The sequence below is a fragment of the Rhipicephalus microplus genome, chromosome 4, assembly GCF_043290135.1.
Source record: "Rhipicephalus microplus isolate Deutch F79 chromosome 4, USDA_Rmic, whole genome shotgun sequence".
NCBI classification, from domain to species: domain Eukaryota; kingdom Metazoa; phylum Arthropoda; class Arachnida; order Ixodida; family Ixodidae; genus Rhipicephalus; species Rhipicephalus microplus.
This window is the reverse complement of record NC_134703.1, coordinates 151,104,824-151,124,815: the sequence shown is the minus strand read 5'-3', so window position 1 is coordinate 151,124,815 and position 19,992 is coordinate 151,104,824. Positions and strand designations below refer to the sequence as shown.

The 19,992-nt window shown below is 49.1% G+C and overlaps 1 protein-coding gene across 1 annotated transcript in view; it reads left to right on the top strand.

The window, feature by feature from the left end:
- Positions 1-5,686: 5,686 nt before the first annotated feature.
- LOC142814433 (uncharacterized) overlaps positions 5,687-19,992 on the top strand; it is a 35,838-nt gene continuing 21,532 nt past the window's right edge. The window contains exons 1-3 of the mRNA XM_075893193.1: positions 5,687-5,775; positions 8,145-8,460; positions 18,116-18,237. Of these exons, the coding sequence (XP_075749308.1) occupies positions 5,769-5,775; positions 8,145-8,460; positions 18,116-18,237 (445 nt within the window). The 5' untranslated portion in view covers positions 5,687-5,768. The remainder of the gene's footprint in view (positions 5,776-8,144; positions 8,461-18,115; positions 18,238-19,992) is intronic.

Below are 19,992 nucleotides of genomic sequence, written 5' to 3'. Positions count from 1 at the left end.
AAGCGAAGGCTATACAACAAATCACGCGTGTCCTTTCGCCAATGAATCAAGTTCTACAATGGCGTGCGTATTTTTTTACGTGAGTTATAAAAGTTGCCCCTTAATTGTCTTCATGCGGCTCCTTCAGAGAACGTAACACAAACAGTAAAATATATTTATTTCGCTTTATGCGTTGTCAATTTTTAAGCCTTTTACGTGCACCTCAAATGTTATAAGTGGCATTTTTGTCGAAATGAAACGCTTACTTCAGGAAGCCACCACTTTCCGTAGTGGTACGAGAGGCATACTAAATCGAATAACTTTGTGCAAGAATACATGTGCAGAATCTCCGTCCCTGTAGCTCCCCTTCTTGCCAAGAAAAGTTGTCCTCCGGTATAGCAGGGTACACTTGGTACCCGAAATTTTCGTTTCTGATAGGGCAATCTGGCCTTTCATTGGGGTCACTTGTCATTTCACATTGCCATTATTAGTTGCTGGCATTCATTGTTGCCTGCATGAACGTCGCTTTTTCATGTGAGGGTGAGCAGGCTAAAAAAAATCGAGAGTGCGAAATCATTGCATATTCATATGTGGTGTCATGCAGACAAACCATTGATGGCATACTTTTGTAGGATTGTACTAGTGCTGCAAAGGCAAATGAGGGTGAGGATGAAGAAAAAATGAGGGTGGGAGCAGTGCATGCAAAACCATGGCTATAATAGCCCTGTACGAGATGGGCTGGGATAGTTGGTACTTTTTCAAATGGAATAAACGCAGGCGGGAAACCCGAAGAGAGCAAGAAAACGATGGAACAGGCCGGCACTTACAACTGAGCAGAAGCACGCTTGAAGTGCAAAATTATACCGGACGACATTTACTTTGCACATGCGTGAACAGCGATTCGCCATAAATACTTAATCTTAGCAATCTATCACAGCGTTCAGAATGCTCATATCCTTACCAGACATGTCAAAGATTTGTCGCTGACGCTGTTGTTTTCCCACCTCCGAATGTACAATGACTCTACAATTTCTCTTGGAATCGTTGCCCTTCACCGACATAAAATACCAGTGTTGTAAAACGCACGAGTGCACTCGCACTCTTCTTAAAAACAGCGCATGAACATGAGGACGAAGCGAAACAATCAGTGCCTGTTGCGCTGCCTCTATGTTCATGTTCGCGTCCTCCTCCTTCGTGCTCTCTTCTTATTTCGTCCTCGTTTGTTGCGCCGTTTCCAACTTTCCCAAGCATCTGTTCTGCACACGTACTGGCAGCAATGATTTGGAAAAGGAAAACTATAATTTGTAGGAAGGGAGTCCTTGAGTTCTCTTAGGTGATGTTAACACAGTAGCCAGTTTGGCCGATGCATGCTTTGCTACATGCTAAAGGACAATGATAGGTTGCACGCGTAGCGCCAGGCAAAAATTTCAAAACACGATTTTGAGCGCACCTTGTCTTTCCCTGTGCATGGTGACTGATGCGGCTGCACAGACAGCTCAAGTTCCATATGGATCGCGCACAGCATGTGCATGCCATCTTTTGTTGTCACGTTATTCATAATGTGTGATAACTTATGTGAATAACGCGAAATGACAAACATGTCTTTGGCGCTCGAAGAAGAAGAGGCAGTAGCTGGTTCTGTCCTGCCTGCGTGACGTTTTCTGCTCTTTGAGCAGCTTCTCGGCCAGGCAGAGGAGAACAGGAACTCGTGACCCGCAAGCGCGGGAACTCAAATATTCTCTGCCGGGTCAGGTTCAACCCTCGAGTTATTGGCCCAGCGTTTCTAGGACTGCATAGACTAGAGCATTGGAAGGGTAGACCGCGCCCTGCGAGGCCGGCGCCTACCCCATGCAGGATCCTGTGAATAAAGTATTTTCTCCTCCTCCTCTCGGCTACAGCTCTCGTGTCATGGTCTGCAAAGCCAGCTGACTTTAGTCTACTTGCTTGTGGATCTACACTTGCCTGTATTGTGTGAAAGGAGCTCTATCGCACCGTGTTTTGAAAACATTGCACTACTATGCCCGTTTTTTGTTATTACCTTTGAATGGCATGAGCTGTACGGCAGTATGTTCTTCTTAGAGCGCAGTGCACGCTTCAGAGCACGGATATGCATATCGACACAAAACGAACTTTCCAAATCTAAAACACTGATAACATTACTTTGTGTTATTTCGGAAGTGAAACAAAGGGACACAACACAGCACTGAAACCCTTAGCAATAGCTGTTTCCCCAGATTGAAGAATATTGTGACATAACAAGCATAGAGTAATAATCCACGTTCCTACAAAGCTTGTCCACACGATCGTTAAAAACCTTGTCCACGTGGTGGCCATTTAGACAAGCTCAAAACATACGGCCCAATTAATACAAAATAATGTGTCAACGCAGGTGCTATACTGGAGCCTAGGCATATTTCATACTTTTGTACGCATATATTATCGCGAAAGTTCTCAATCGCAAGTTTGGGTAGTGGCGAAAAAGTTTTAAAAACTGGGCACTCAAAAAATGAGGTCGATGGTTGGCATGACGCTGAATCATTGCCCTCTTTGAGCAATTCCACAACTGGCAGACGCTCCTCGTGGAGCACAGAATAATCCATTCTTTGATGTCAATCGAAATTTGTGAACTCACGCCCCGAAGGTCAGCTTTCAAGGCTTCGATGATGGTGGAGAAGATCATGACAGCTAAAGGGTCGTCCTTATCAACGACGCCTAGCTATGGCTCGGGCATCAGCTAACTAGTACCATGAACCATCCTCCGTGACGATGGCTCGTAACGGGCACTGCGGTTTCTGGGTCCTTGCAGTGAACAACCCACGCAGCCTGTCACCCTTGCATGCCTTCACTTATTTATTAAGCCACTGAAGCTCTGGTCATTTTAGAAATCAGATAACCTTCGTCTTTGCTACCACTTCAGCAGTAAACTGCAGCACGTATTTTGCTGCCACCACAGCATCGCAGTCTGACTTAAGAACAGTGGTCCAGTGGCTAAGGTACTCGGCTGCTGACCTGCAGGTCACGGGATTGAATCGCGGCTGCGGCGGCTGCATTTCCGATGTAGGCGGAAATGCTGTAGGCGCGTGTGCTCAGATTTGGACGCACGTTAAAGAACCCCAGGTGGTCGAAATTTCCAGAGCCCTTCACTACGGCGTCTCTCATAATCATATGGTGCTTTTGGGACGTTGAACCCTACATATCTATCAATCACTTTAGAACAGATACATGGTGTTATCGAGAATACCGGCGTTAGCATTGACGCAATGAATGGTAATCTGACGAGTATCATTACCGAGTCTGCAGTGGAAGAGGGAGGTATGGTAGCTCGGACACTATAGCAAGCTTTACCAGGTGGCGAAGAATCTCATGAAGAATCAGGTCATCAGTGAACCCTACATAAACACACTAGAAGAAATCTACAGCCGATCCACAGCCATCATAGCCATTCATAAAGAAAACGGCAGAATTCCTGTAAAGAAGCGTGTAAGATAAGGGGATACGATCTCCCCAATACTATTCCCCGCTTGGTTACATGATGTTTGCGTAAGCCTAGAATAGGGAGAGTTAGAGAGTACCTTCGTAACCTGCGCTTGGCCGATGACATTGAATCGCATAGTAACTCAGGGGACGAGTTGCCATTAATGATTACTGAGTTAGACAAGGAAAGCAGAAAGGTACGTCTTAAAATATTCTGCAGAAAACGAAAGTAATTCACAACAACCTCGGAAGGGAAAGCGCTTCGAGATAGAAAATAGGGCACTTGACGTTATACAAGACTACGTCTACTTAGGACAGGTAGTAACCGTGTAGCCGAACAACGGCATTAAGGTAATTAGACGAATAAAAATGGGGTGGAGCACATTCGTCAAGCATTCGCAAATCATATATGGTGGATTGCCACTAGCCCTCTAGGGGAACGTATATAACAGCTGCATGTTACCGGTACTTCCTTACAGTGCAAAGACCTGAAGGATTACAAAGAGGGTTCAACTTAAGTTGTGGACGACGCAGCGAGCAATGGAAAGGAAAATGATAGGTGTAACATTAAGGGACAAAAAAGGAGCAGGGTGGGTAACGAAAGAAACGGGTGTTAAGGACATCATAATCGAAAACAAGAAGAAGAAATGGTGATGGGGAGGGCACGTAGCGCGAAAGCAAGATAGCCGCTGGTCATTAAGAATCACAGAATAGATTCCAAGAATAAGCAAGTGGGTGAGCGGGAGACAGCAAGTTTGGTGGGCAGGTGAGATCAGAAAGTTTGCGGGTATAAAGTGGCAGCAGCAAGCACAGGACGGAGTTGACAGGTGGAACATGGCAGATGCCTTTGTCCTGCAGTAGACATAGTCAGGCTGATAATGATGATAATACCTTCCAAAACTTCATTGCTTACTAGTTTCCATTAAGGAGAATTCCAATAATTCATCACAGTGGGTGCCGTCTGCTCAAGTTCTCAGGAGACAAGACGCTGAAAGGCGCTGCTTTGGTTTGAAGGCCTCGTATCAGCCTGTCATAGGGCTGCTTCTAAGCCTTGAAGGTAAATAATAATAAAAAAACAAAATTGAACCCAATGCTTCATCTTAAGAATAAAGTAAATCATACTGTGATGTTTAGGACGGTTCGAGCACTTCCACTGCTATGCAGCGGCGCAGGAAACAGACAGGGAGACGAGTTCAAGCGTTTATATACAAAAGGAAGGTTATGAAAAGTCAGTGATGTGGACGCCGTCGGGACGACCACCACGGCACATGAGGAAGAAGAGTCCCGTAGACTAACGACTCTCGAGCAGCGGTGGCGTCGTCTAGGAGATGCCTGGACCAGCGCAACCTCGGACCTTGTTTCCGAGCTCTTGATCACCGCCCGGGTGTAGTGGTTCAACGTGCGGGTTCTGGCCAGCACAGCACCGTCTGTTCCGTGCTGAAATGCTGCTCGCCCCAGCTGCGGTGCGGCAGCTCAGTCACCGGCGTTCCTCGCTTTGGCCAGGGCGCAGCCAGGTACCCTCGGGTGCACAGCTCGTGAGCTCGTGGCCCACGTCAGAGTGTGGCGCGTCGCTCGGTACGGCTCGGCACCGCTTGCGACCCTCGATTCAGCCAGCAACTCCCCTGGCACCTGGATCCTCGGCCACCCTGGACCTCGCCCGGCTCCGTGGTCCTCTGTGCACACGCCCGCGTCTCACCCGGCAGAACGTCTCGCTCGTCCGAGCTCGGAATTGCACCCCTTTGCCCGAACACTGCGAGCGCGCCTCGTGCCACCCGTGCCACCACGCTCTTCTTTGTCCCTCAGTGCTCGGTGGTCCGCGTCGACGTTTTTGCGATATTTACACGTTACACATACCATACGAGCAAGAAGAAAATTGAGCAATGCTGATTTTTCATTTTTTGTTGTCCTTTCAATGCCGGCCTTAGTCATAATGTAGCAGTCGAAGCATGCACCGTGCTTGAAGAAGAAAACAGCAATGTTTGTTTGAGTGCCTGTAACAGACTCGCTATTTAATTTCAGACTGATGGTTCTCATAAAATGAAAAGGTTACAAATTTTAGAACAAAATTTTGACGCTCAAAGAAGTGAACCAACCATAAATCTTTTTTGTTAGTAACAGATAATAACTTAGAAAGCCTCACCTTAAAGAAGAATAATAAATAGATAAGAAAAGCGGCGACACTCAGTTATTGGCGAATCACCCACAGTGGGCGTAAGCCTTAAAAGAAGATGAACAAGAACAAGACTCGGTCGTCTTTCTCCCATCTCCCTGTGTAAGACAAAGCCAAACGACTCATCAACAAACACGGCCTCGACATGATGTGTAAGTCATTTCACAGCGTGGCATTCTGCGCTGACAGTACAGAAGCCCTGGCGCAAATTTGTATCACTCATCTAACGCGGGTACCGCAAAATGTCGGTGAAATAACTTCCCGCGTTTTGCCTTCTTCCTGATGACGAAATGAACCGTTTATCAAGTTTTTTTACAACTGCATCATTATGGGTGCTCAAAAATAAAACGAAGCACACCAGCCGGGGTCCAACAGGGTGAATCTTAATGCCGTGAGTGCGTCCGCATACACGGCTGGCCAGCCTGATATTCTTATGCCCACATCACCGCATTGAGTGAAGCTGCGCAGCTACTAGCACTGCTCGTCAGAGGAGCCAGTGGCAGCGTACTTGGCTACGCAGAAATTGCATGCCTCCGAAAATTTATTCATCACGTGGGAAAAGATATTCATGAAACTCCGAAAGCGTCCCCTGACGAGCAGTGATGGCAGCCGCACGGCTTCGCTCCAGCCGGAGATAAGGTGAGCAGCATCGTATCAGCGTGCATGGTCAGGCCGATATGACGATGCACTTCGCTACCTGTATAGCGTATCTTCTGATAGAGCGCACTCGCATGCAGTTTCGTCCCGTTTGGCAACGGCGCCCGTGCTTCACCTTACTTTTGACGAAGCTGTGCAGCTTCGCAGTTTCTTATGTAGGGAGCGTCAATAACAGATTTGAAAGTTAGCGTAGTTTTTAATACCGGCGAGAAGCATCACGATGTATAGACTGCCGAGATGAAGAAAAGCGTCACAACGAGTTTCAGACCACGTGACCAGATGGATAACGCTGATTACGCGTATGCATTTTTAAAGTAAGATAATTAGCGCAACCTTGACTCCCGCAAGCCCTCACGCGAGCATTCACTCATCACCTTGAATAACACACAACACTGAGCGCTCTCAGTGTCGTGTGTGTTACCCGGGTGGATGAGTGAGTGTTTTTGTAAGTGTTTGCGGTAGTAAAGCCCGCGCTAATCATTTTACAATATGACGAATAACCAACTAGCCCGACAACAAGTTTTATTGAGCGTTTTTAAAGGAACCCTGAGAAAGTTCTGGCCATTTTTTACAAGCACATTGGGCTCGCCGATCAAGTCCTAATAGTTCTGGCGATTTTGTACATTGGGTTGGTAGACCAAGTCCGAAGGGTCATGTACATACCGATTTCAGCACTCTGTGCAAACTGTCTATTAATTGGAATGCTTTAAAGGGCCACTCACCATGTTTGACTATTTTGAGCTGACAAGCGTAATGCGTAGATGAGGCGTTCATGATCACGTCTCCCAAAATTTGCAATGCTACGCGCCCCGGAAATGGGTCGAATTTCAAGATGAACGCTGTTCCCTTTCTTTTGGCGATGTGCGGCACGCCCAGAGAATGAGGGCATGATGTGCGTGTATCATTAATCCTACGTACATGGCAATGCAATGACGTTGGTCCTCTACGTCGACGACTATGTTCTGACGTTGCCAACACTGGAACGTGACATGGCGAAAATATTTAACACAACATGCGTAGTTTATGTATTTGTTGCTTCAAGGGTTCAATAAATCTCTAGATAAATAATGAGACGCAATAAGAAAATGTGAGCAGTCTTTTTTTTCTCATTTTTTCCCTCGTCAATTACAACGAGATGGGGGCTAATGCGCCGGCGTTTCGCATGCGTTCGTGTCGCCGTGATTCCGCGGTCAGCGCATAGAGCAGACGGTAGCCGTGGAACGCTCTACGTGCTCATGTATTCTACCACGTCCAAGCCAGCGCTTCTGAACCATCCCGCAGAAACAAGCAATAGACCTCAAAACAACGCTGGTCAACAACAACAAAAAAGAAAAGTGCCGCTCGCCTGCACGAGGGTTGGGCTTGTTCGGGCACGTCATGCGCACGTGACCTCGTGATCGGATGCCAGAGAGCGCCGGGAAGAGATTTGGCTTGCGAAGGCTACGCGGAGGAGCGGCAAGGGTTTCGAGCTCGCCTCCTCTCATCCTCGTTTCGCGCCGCTTCAAAAAAAAAAAAAATCAGTTTTCTTAGCTTGTAATGAACCAATTCAAACATTTTTTGTGACAAAATGTTCCTTAACGGACACCCAAGAACGTCCATGGTCTAACTAAAATTTGGTGCCTGGTGAGTACCTTTTAAAGCGAAGAATCGCTGCAGATCGCTGCGACTCAGAAAAAACTTGTTTTTCAACCATGCACCCGTTCACAGAACTACATGCTCTGGTATTGCGTCGTCACCGAGGCTGATGGAGGAAGGAAAGCTCCATGACTTACAGTAATATTTAGCATTCGGCATGTACTAACATGATTGATCGAGTATGCTATTGTAGCCTCCAAGGAACACAGAATTCGGCCCTTCTTTGCAGCAAGCAATGACCCGGATTTCAGGAAGCTTCACCTGAAGACGATGGCCCGGTACCCGCGCTATTGTGTAGGCGCTGACGCGGCGCGCTCCTCCTGCTCACGAGTGCTGTTGTACAAGGTGAACACGACCGTCGACGTGGAGCAGACCTTCGAAGGAGGCACGCCGGACGAGAGTCAGCCGCCCAGCGCAGTGTCCTCTTCGCAACTGGTGGAGGGCCATCCCGAATCGACTGACTACCAGGCGTCGCAGGAACCGAGCGCCGCGCAACTGAGCTTCCCGCAGAAGGAGAAGGAACAACTCAAGGACCGCGTACGTCGGTACGAGAAATGAGGAACGTTGCTGCCGTGTTTTTGGCGTAGTGTTGTAGCCGGTTACGAGAAAGGCGCAGCCGGGACGAAGGGGAGGGTAAGAGGAGGGCTGAAAAAGGCCTCGTAACCAAGCATGAAACCAATCAACCAGGAATTTATTATCTGTGCCATTACTCGAACGTAACGATAAAACACCCTTTCTCCCTCCAGCCCCATTAGCACGTGTGGTGTAGGATGAAGCTTCGCCGGACGGGATAATAGTCCATTTTGCATTTTAGTCATTGTGATGCATATTATTTTAAGATGTTGTTTCAGCTCTTTATGCTGACTAACTGAGAGCTTCTTGAAGTACAAAGCAATTTGGTTTGACAAAACCCACACAAAATGTTTAATTAAAAGGTAAAGGGACGAAACTCCCCGCAAAACTAAACACTTAAGCTCACTACACATGGTGAGACACTTTTGTTAACAGACAAAATGGTAGTTCAACATCTCGAGAATAAATTATGAAGTCCGAACGCGGGTGAGCGGCGGAGTGGGACCAGAACGGTGGTGCCTCACCATGTCGTTGAGGGCTTAGTTTTTGAAGTTGACGTGGGCTGGCTGGTTGAGTGAACGCTGGCTGTACGACGCGTCGACAAAGCAAGGAAACCTGGCCAGGCAGCTGCGCGGTAGTCCTGAACATTGTTGCTTCTTGCCTGTCAGCACTGAGGTCCGCAAGCCCTGGTTGGAGTTCACGCCTGGATGGCTATGGTCCTCTGGAACGGGAACGCGATGGCAGGAGGCCCCGGCCGGCCGAAGACTTCTTGGCTCGGGTCGAAAATCCGACGGCCCATGTTCAGCGCCCAGTCCGGTGACAACCTTCCACTCGCCCCGTCCTTTTCGAGCTTTTCCGCCCCTCTGTGGCCCAGTCTTCGTCTGTCCCCGAGATCCACTCATCGGCTTCGCATTGAAGGTTGTGGGGTGGCTAAGGTACTCGGCTGCAGACCCGCAGGTCGTGGAATCGAATCCCGGCTGTGGTGGCTGCATTTCCGACGGAGGCGGAAATGTTGTAGGCCTGTGTGCTCAGATTTGGGTGCACGTTAAATAACCCCAGGTGGTCGAAATTTCCGGAGCCCTGGAGTCCACTACGGCGTCTCTCATAATCATAGGGTGGTTTTGGTACGTTAAACCCCACATATCAATCAATCAATCGGGCATCCTCGCACTGTCACTCCTGACTTATTCAACGTCATGGTTTTTATGCAGCACCTCGCGAGCACATTGGTGCTGCTTGTTTTAAATGCGAAGCATTTCTTACCGAACTTCGGCTGCTTTGAGCGTATCTATCTATCTATCTATCTATCTATCTATCTATCTATCTATCTATCTATCTATCTATCTATCTATCTATCTATCTATCTATCTATCTATCTATCTATCTATCTATCTATCTATCTATCTATCTATCTATCTATCTATCTATCTATCTATCTATCTATCTATCTATCTATCTATCTATCTATCTATCTATCTATCTATCTATCTATCTATCTATCTATCTATCTATCTATCTATCTATCTATCTATCTATCTATCTATCTATCTATCTATCTATCTATCTATCTATCTATCTATCTATCTATCTATCTATCTATCTATCTATCTATCTATCTATTACGACTTTAAGCTCTCCTTGCCGTATCGATAATCATATCGATATCACACTTGGTATGGCGTAGCATGACTGTATGAAGAACATGTTTGACTAGTCATAACACGAAAACCATGACATGAATGCCATGAATGTCATGGTTTAGATTTCATGGTCCTGCAGCTCTTGCGGTGGTTTCGTTCACATGGCATGTTGCAAAACTGGTATGGTATGACATGATTGCATGGCGAACACAAGCGACAGACCCTAACATGAAAATCATGACATGCGTGTCATGTAACAACATGACTACACACCACGCTCATGATGCGCTGGTGGCCATTTCGCTAGCTTCACTTATACCAAATTTGGTATTACGGGACATGAATGATGAAGCTATGATACTGGCGCAAACATGATAAACATGAAATGCGTGTCATGTAACATGACTACATGCTACGCTCACGATGCGCTCACAGCCGTTTCGCTAGTTTCACATGTACGAAACTTTGTATTACGCGACACGAGGGAACGACATAGGTAAATGACACATCCAAACATAATAATCACGATATGCGTGTCATAAAACAACATGACTACATGCTACACTGATGACGCGCTCACGGCCGTTTCGCTAGCTTTGATGCGCTCGCGACCGTTTCGCGCCACACCAAACGTGGTTCGATGTGGCGCAGCCAAGGCTTAGCCACTATAGCCATGAAGCGGAAACTTGATGCGGTTTTGCTTGGCGGGAAAATTGGTCTCGGGACGACTTTTGCGCGCTGGCCACGCGGCGTGGTTTTCCGGCCGCTTGGGTGGCGAAACGAACCAGTTTCGAGAGAGTTTCACTGATTTCACTCTCTTCGAGGCGAAGTTTGAACGCTCCTTAAGGCCGCGTTCACAATTGGGAAGTGAAGAGTAAACGCAAACTCCAGAACGGCCAGAAAACCACGACCGCGCGCGTCGATGTTCACATTCGTTATGCCCGTTTTCGCCCGCACTGTCGTCGCTACCTTGACAAAGAATTTGATTTTGCCTGCTTTCTGAAAGCCAGAGCTCGTATTATAGCTATTGACACAAAGTATTGAAAAGAAATAGCTCGCACCTTTTCAAACGTATTTTCGGGAGTGTCACGTGCGTCGTCGTCACTAGAAGCCACAGAAGACGAGGGTGCAGCAGATCAGGTTTATTAGTAAGGAGGCGTACTTGTGCCTCTCGCTTAGGACACAAAAGGAACACTAACAGGATCGGAGCGGCGTGCCCACGCGCAGCTGCCGTTCTACCAAAGAACAACCCACAGCTTACGCGCTGCCAGTTATTTAAGCGCTGAGAAGACAACACAGAACATGCGCACATCTATCGTCAGATACTGCACTGTCTGATACGATGGGCCCATCGGAAGTTAATCGCAGTCCGCTCTAGCATATCTAAATGACGCGACGGCTGTCGCTTTATAGTGGCAGCTGCGCAGAACGGCATGGCACGTGGTGTGTATTCCTGATGGCGGTGTCGCAGGTTGTAGTGTCGGGCATCCGTCGCTTGCTTGGTTGCCGTTCGCAGTCGAGCCAGCTGCCTGGCCTCTTCAGCGCGTTGTTGAAATATCGCTACGTCCGGGTTCGGGTCGCCTTCGTTTAGGTGCGGCAACATTGCGTCCAGAGTCGTTGTCGCTTCCCGTCCGTAAACAAGAGCGAATGGTGTCTGCCCGGTTGTCTCCTGGGCGGCCGTATTATATGCGAAGGTGACATATGGGAGCACTTCATCCCATGTTTTATGTTCGACATCGACGTACATCGACATCATGTCCACCAGGGTCGTGTTGAGCCGTTTTGTGAAACCGTTAGTTTGCGGGTGGTATGCGGTAGTTCGGCGATGAGTGGTGTGGCTGTACCGCAAAATGGCTTGCATCAGTTCGCAACAGAAGGCTGTCCCTCTGTCAGTGATAACGACCTGAGGTGCACCGTGGCGCAGGACAATTTGGTGAACGAAGAATCTGGCGGCTTCTTCAGCAGTGGCTCGAGCAAGGGCGCGGGTTTCTGCGTAGCAAGTCAGGTAATCTGTCGCCACAATGATCCACTTATTTCCTGCGGTAGACGTCGGGAAGGGTCCGAGAAAGTCCATTCCGATTTGTTAGAAGGGCCTTAATTGTTGAGGGTTGAAGTGGCTGGAGTAGTCCAGCGGGTTTTGTTGGCGGTCTCTTGTGGCGTTGGCACTCTCGGCACGTCCGTACGTAATGCTTGACGTCTTCTAGAATGCGCGGCCAGTAGTAACGCTCACGGATCCGCGAAAGCGTTCGTGTACACCCAAGATGCCCGGAGATTGGTTCGTCATGTGACACCTGCAAGATTTCCTGACGCAATGACGACGGTACGACGAGAAGGTAGGTGCTCTTCCTAGAGTCGAAGTTCTTTTTCACAAGGACACCGTCTTTTAAGCAGAATGTGTGAAGAGCACGCCTGAAAGTTTTGGGTATCTCCGTACGTTTTCCTTCAAGATGTTCAATGAGACAGTTCAGTTCAGGGTCGGCCCGTTGTTGGGCGGCTAAGTCGGAAGCCGGGATCATGCCCAAAAAACTGGCGTCGTCGTCTGCACACGGTGGTGGTTGCTCAACCGGGGCTCGAGACAGACAATCTGCGTCGGAATGCTTTCTTTCGTTTTTGTGCACTACCGATATGTCGAACTCCTGGAGCCGCAAGCTCCACCTTGCGAGACGTCCAGATGGATCCTTTAGGTTCGCAAGCCAGCATAAAGCATGGTGGTCGGTAATGACGGTAAAAGGCCTGCCGTGCAAATATGGGCGGAATTTGGAAGTTGCCCACACAATTGCCAAGCATTCCTTTTCGGTCGTGGAATAATTGCACTCTGCCTTAGACAAATATCGACTGGCGTAGGCGATGACGTGTTCTCGTCCATCCCGCCTTTGAACAAGAACGGCACCGAGGCCGACACTGCTGGCGTCGGTGTGGATTTCTGTTGCCGCGTTCTCGTCAAAGTGGGCCAAAATGGGGGGCGCTTGAAGACGTCTTTTTAGCTCCCGAAACGCTTCTTCTTGGGGTGCCTCCCACACAAACGAGCTGTCTTCTTTTGTTAGACGTGTCAGGGGCTCGGAGATCTGCGAGAAGTCCTTAACAAAGCGCCTATAGTACGTGCAAAGTCCGAGGAAGCTTCGGAGGCTCTTCTTTTTGTGGGGCTGCGGGAAGTCTCGAACTGCAGCTGTCTTCTCTGGGTCTGGTAGAACGCCGGCAGAACTGACGACGTGACCAAGGAACTTCAGCTGCTCGTAGGCAAAACGGAATTTCTCGGGCTTTAACGTAAGTCCTGAAGCCTTAAGTGCATCAAGTACCACTTTAACCTGCTGATGTGTTCCTCGAAAGATGGAGCGAAGACTATGACGTCGCCCAAATACACCAAACACGTTTGCCATTTCAGGCCAGCCAATACGGTGTCCATTACCCTTTGGAAAGTTGCCGGGGCAGTGCAAAGTCCAAATGGCATGACTTTAAACTGGTATAGTCCATCGGGTGTAATAAACGCCGTCTTTTCGCGATCCCTTTCGTCAACTTCCACCTGCCAATAGCCAGTCTTTAGATCCATAGATGAAAAGTATCTGGCATTGCAGAGACGATCGAGGGCATCATCAATTCGAGGGAGCGGATAAACGTCCTTTCTCGTTACCTTATTGAGTTGGCGATAGTCGACGCAGAATCGTGGAGTGCCGTCCCGTTTTTTCACGATCACTACAGGGGAAGCCCACGGGCTTTGGGAGGGTTCAATGATGTTGTCATGAAGCATTTCTTGTACCTGTTTCCGGATTGCCTCGCGCTCTTTCATGGACACATGGTACGGCGATTGATGACTTGGTTGCACATTTTCATCAGTTATGATGCGATGTTTTACAAGCGTTGTCTGGCGGATCTTGGGTGACGTGGCGAAACAATCCTGGTAGCTATAGAGCAGTTTCCGCAGCTTTTCGTGTCTTTCCAGGGGCAACGCCGGATTCACGTTAAAGAACACGTCGTGTGTACGAGGATGGAGTGTGTCGTCGATCGTGAGTACATCGCTTAGTTCCGGGATGGTCTCGAATAGTGCCACAGTGGTGCCCTTTCCAAGGTGACGATATTCCGAGCAGAAATTAGTGATTAGTACACTGACGGTTCCTTCAACGATGTGAACGATTCCTCTGGCGATAGCCAAACCTTTTTCAAAGAGCAAACTCTGGTTGGCCTCGACCAAACCTTCCGCGCAGATGCAGCTGTCAGCGCCCACGGGGATGACAGCACTCGAGCGTGGTGGCATAGTGACGTGCTCGTCGAGAATCATTAGCGCCGCTGATAATGCAGGACTTGGATTTCGTGTGACGCCCGTATCTGGTGACAGGGTGATTGTTTGCGCTTGAAGATCTATGATTGCTTTGTCTGCCGAAAGGAAGTCCGCACCGAGAATGACGTTCCGAGAGCACTGGTCTAGGACGACGAAAACAGTAGGGTACGTATGCCCTTCCACATCCACACGAGCTGTGCATCTTCCCTTTGGTGTTATGACATGACCGCCTGCTGTTCGTACCTGCGGGCCTTCCCACGAAGTCAGCACCTTCTTCAACTTGTCGGCGAACACCACACTCATGACGGATAAGTCAGCACCGGTATCAACCAACGCAATTACGTCCCGGTTGTCGATTTTCACTGCCAGATCGGTTGATTTTACCTTGGCGTTGCAGGTCTGTCGTGGTGTATTGTTGCGGCTTGGACGGAACTTAGTGCTGATATGTCGCTCGTGTTTCCCCACATGCTGCAGGTAGTGTTGCTCCACTGGGACTTTCGGGCGGGGGGAGGTTCTTCAGGGGTGCGCCGGGCAGCAACCACACCTCCATTGGTTGCCGTCTTTAGTTTCCCAAATGAGGGCTAGGGGATCTTCCCCGTGATGCTCCTGTGTTGGCAGGGTGTGGCGATGGGTAACGGCGAGACGAAGGCGATGGTGACCTGCAGCGGCCCGCTGGCAAACTTTGTCGCTGCAAATAGTCTTCAATCTCAGCTGGACTTTGACCAGGTTGCGGACGTGAAGCCCCGACGTGAAATCCACGTAATCCGAGGTTCCTATAGAAACAGTTACGGTACAAGTGGCCAGGTTCACCGCAGTGGAAACACAGCGGGCGATGGTCGTCAGTCCTCCACACGTCGGACTTTCTAGGGACGGCTCTCTCAGCAGGAGATCGGTAGACATTTGGTTGTGTGCGTGGCGGTGGAGAGTACGTCGGTTGGGCGGGGCGCGCCGGGTCGCACGCGGCCGCGGCGTACGACATGATTTGTGGTCCTCGTGGAGCCCACTCAGGCTCCTGGCTTGGTGGAACTAATGGTCCGGTTCGCAGCGCCTGCTGAACTTCTTGTGTGACGACATCGCTCAAGGTCGCGACTTGAGGACAAAAACTCGGGAACATCTACCGTAGTTCCTCTTGCACAACAGCCTTTATGGTGTCCCGAAGGTTGCTGACGGTTACAGCATTAAGCTCGGCCGGCGACGTACCGCCTACCGGAGCAGGGCGTCCATACTGTCTCCGCCGCACATCGAGAATCTTTTCCATGGCGGCTGCTTCCGTTACAAATTGGGAGACAGTTTGCGGTGGATTGCGCATTAATGCAGCAAAAAGTTCTTCCTTCACTCATCTGATAAGGAATCCAAGTTTTTTTCCTCTGGCATTTCCGGATCTGCTCGACCAAACAGATGCTTCATCTCTTCGACGAAGACAGCGACGCTTTCGTTAGGCAGCTGGAAGCGTGAATGCAGCTGCCTCTCCGCCCATTCCTTGCGAGCGACGCTTGAAAACGTCCGAAGAAGGCTGCCTTTGAAGTCCTCCCACGTCCTAAGCACGGATTCGTGGTTGATAAACCAGGTACGCGCAGACTATTCCAGTGTAAAGTAGACCCACTGCAACTTCGCTTCGTCATTTCACTTGTTGATGGCCGCCACGCGCTCGAACTGTTCCAGCCAGTCCTCGGGGTCGTCGCACAGCGTTCCGCGGAATTTGGGTGGTTCACGGGGTTGCTGCAATACGACGGCTGTTGGCAACTGGGCTTCACTCATCTTGACAGGCCTGGCTTCTTTCGTGGCGGGTAGTTTTTCTGGAAGGAGGCCGTGCTTCGGGGGACGTCCTAGCTGTCGGCGGCTTCTTCTCTGGTCGTCTTCCTTTGCTTGGTTAGGACTGGTGTCACGGCTGCGCGAGGGGTTACTGAACATACCCAGCACCTCCACCAGATGTCACGTGCGTGGTCGTCACTAGAAGCCACAGAAGATGAGGGTGCGGCAGACAAGGTTTATTAGTAAGGAGGCGTACTTGTGCCTCTTGCTTAGGACACAAAAGGAATACTAACAGGATTGGAGTGGCGTGCCCAGGCACAGCTGTCCTTCCACCAAAGATTGATTGATTTGTGGGGTTTAACGTCCCAAAACCACCATATGATTATGAGAGACGCCGTAGTGGAGTGCTCCGGAAATTTTGACCACCTGGGGTTCTTTAACGTGCACCCAAATCTGAGCACACGGGCCTCGACATTTCCGCCTCCATCGGAAATGCAGCCGCCGCAGCCGGGATTTGAACCCGCGACCTGCGGGTCAGCAGCCGAGTACCTTAGCCACTAGACCACCGCGGCGGGGTGTCCACCAAAGAACAACCCACAGCTTACGCGCTGCCAGTTATTTAAGCGCTGAGAAGACAACACAGAACATGCGCACATCTTACATCAGATACTGCACTGTCTGATACGATGGGCCCATCGGAAGTTAATCGCAGTCCGCTCTAGCCTATCTAAATGACGCGACGGCGGTCGCTCTATAGTGGCAGCTGCGCAGAACGGCATGGCACGTGGCATGCCCACGTGCGATGCCACGTGCGGGCGTGCTGGCGTTTCTGCTGGCGTGGATACTCCAGCAGAAACGACACAAGCAAACGTACCAGCAGCGGCGGCGTGGTTTCGACCGGCTGTACACAAAAATTAGACATGTGTTGGCGCGCTGACTCGCTGCCGCTGCACCGACTGCTTCCAGAATTCTCGGCTATCGTAATCCAAGTCAGGCTCTCGATTAATGCGCACTGGTTGATGCCATCAAACTTCGTCGGGTTGCACGGGTAGTTGGCGATTTGAGCCGATGCCAGCCACCGCCGACGCCTGTGCCGCCATATTGAATCTGCGGCTGGCTGGTTGGGTCACGTGGTTCCATTTAGCGCAGCCAAGGCTGTGAAGTGGAAACCGTATCCAGTTTCGCGTGCCGGGAAAATCGGTCTCGGAGCGATTCTTGCACGCCGGCAGCGCAGCGTGGTTTTCCGGCCGCTTGGGCGCCAAAACGAGTCAGTTTCCGGAGAGTTTTGCCAGTTTCGCTTTTTTCGAGGCCAAGTCTGAACGCGCCATAAGAGGCGCGCGCACGGCGTTTTTTGATGCTTCTTTATTTTTTACGCTGGCTTCTGACGTGTCTGCTTGGCGCATGATTTTATGTAGCATATAGGAATCGGAGGTGCGCGCTTTCTTGAGCGTTCTTTTATGACATATGCCAACCATTCTTAGCTCTGGCCTGACATTTTAGTTAAGGTCACTTTTACTCTGTGCCTGTCATCTACCGATTGGCGGCCTTTTCTCGACCTCCCCAAGCTGTATCCTTAGTCGAAGCGTTCTCTGTTTCATCTCTTCAAGTTCTATCGCTTGTAGCAGGTTCGGTCCTTGCCAGCAGCGAGTTATCTTTTAGACCACTTTTTGTTCCTCGCATTTACATTACAATGAGTACGAATACCATTCTCATTATAATGTAGTGCAGCGCAACAACAGATAACAACGAGTGAGAAAGTGAGGACACCAAGGACAACTAATAAGTGACGCTGATCTGTTGTATGTTTTTTTTCGCGCTGCACCACATGAATGATTGACTTGTTCCGACTCGCCCAACAAGCAACGTTGCTAAGATAACATTCTCATTAATTCGGTTTGCTTAGGTTCATGTGGCGCTTCTGCGGCAATAAAGTCGGGCTTTCCCGGCTCGGTTCCTTTTCAGGTTACTCGAGAAAGAGGATCGCTTTTTCAGGGAACTGAGGAGGGACTGTTTTCTCATCGCCCTCGTCCTTATTCTGCTCGTGGTGCTCATCCTGTGGTTTGCCAGCGGTGGATTCTTTAATGGTAAGGTTTGAGATGCGCTTGAAGTATACCTCAAAGAGCAAAGACAATCAGTGCGTCACACTCTCTGTACCTCTTGAATGCGGAAACTTGGTTCACATTCGATAACACGCTGCACAATCGGGGCCAGACTTCTAGCAAGACTTAACATTTGGCAGTGTGAGAAATTAGCACATTAAACCACCCTTATGTTATCTCTTGAAAGCACAGAACTACGCTTAGTGATCACTAAAACAATTTTCAAAGGAATACAAAAGTACTGCTTACGCTGCCATTTACGACAAATTAATGCATGTCATTGCCATCGCGGAAGTTACGCCAATAGAAGAACAGACGTGCAGCACGAAGAAATGCAGAAAGAAAGTATTCTGGTTTATCCTATCAAGGTCGCAAGCTTCCAAGTCCACGACCTCCCATAAAAAAATAGATTCGAAATTTCGCAACTTGGAAACTGTATATTTGCTGAGGGTTAGGGCCAGAACGCCTATAATTGACTTGACTGGGATCCAGATCCTTACTAATGATTGGAATAGACAACATCTTTAAGATAATGAAAATGAACAAACTCAGTAAGGAATGTTAGTGACAGTTTATACAAGTGTAATAAAGAATTAGTATTGAAGATATTGAACTCAAAAGTGAAACTGAAAGAAAAAATAAAGATAGTCGTGTTTACTTTCTTATACATACGAAAACAATAATAGGGTGTAACTATGCTAGAAATTCAAGACTTTGCACCAAAGTGAGATTAGGCATGAGTAAAATTCCGGTTCTTTGGATGTTGGGAAAACAACGCTCTCCACGCAGCACCCGAGACGCACCACTCGAGGTGGCACAGCAAAGTGGGAGGAAGTAACGTACTGCGCTATGCAAATAGTGGCAATGGACTTGCTGGTTGCTCAAAGAGGAAGTAAGCACAGTAGAACTTTAAGTAAAGTTGGGGAAAACTCATTTTTACAGACAGTGCAGAATATCATACATAGCGCTGGACATACATGTAACAAAAAAGAAAGCACAGTAGAAATGAACCGTCTGTAGGACAAGCCTACGGGATTCGGCAGAGCCGATGGTGTCCAACCTCTTAAGCCAGGTTCAGAACGTTTGGCAAAACAGAGGGGCCACTTCTTATACCCTCGGTGCCACACCTATACATAACCGTCGGTGAACGGTCGCCTGTCTGTCCCGTAATAGGACAGTGCAGTTCGCAAATCAAGAAACCACCCCGGGGACTCTACGTTCAGGCTCATGTTTCTCACTACACATAACACAACAAAATACAAATAAAACAAAATTAACCAAGGTAGTAGTAACAGGGGCATGCTCGGGGGGCGCACAACTATATAAATATGAGCTGCGCGTGCTGGCACTTGTGGCCATAAGAATGACATCCCTGGTCACACCTCAGCTTACTGCCGACGGGACAGTATTCCGTCTTTCCCCTGTGAGCTGTAAGAGGAAACGCTCGCTCTCCTCATGCAGTTCTACGTACGAGCGCGTTACGCCAACTTTTGCCGTGGCGGTTCCCTAGGAGCTCGCCTGAAAGAAGTGCGGAAATAGTTGTAGAGCCGCGGCATGCCAGTGCGACAAGATTAATCGAAGGTGTCGACCAGGAGCCCATTTCACCGCGACGGGGGCCACGCCGCCACGTGTCGAATACCCGCCCGCTTCCGAGCGCAACCTGAAGCACTCCGACCAGTGACGGCAAGTCCCCGGTGATCTGTCTGTATGTCCATCAGTCCGTCCATCTAGTGAACACTC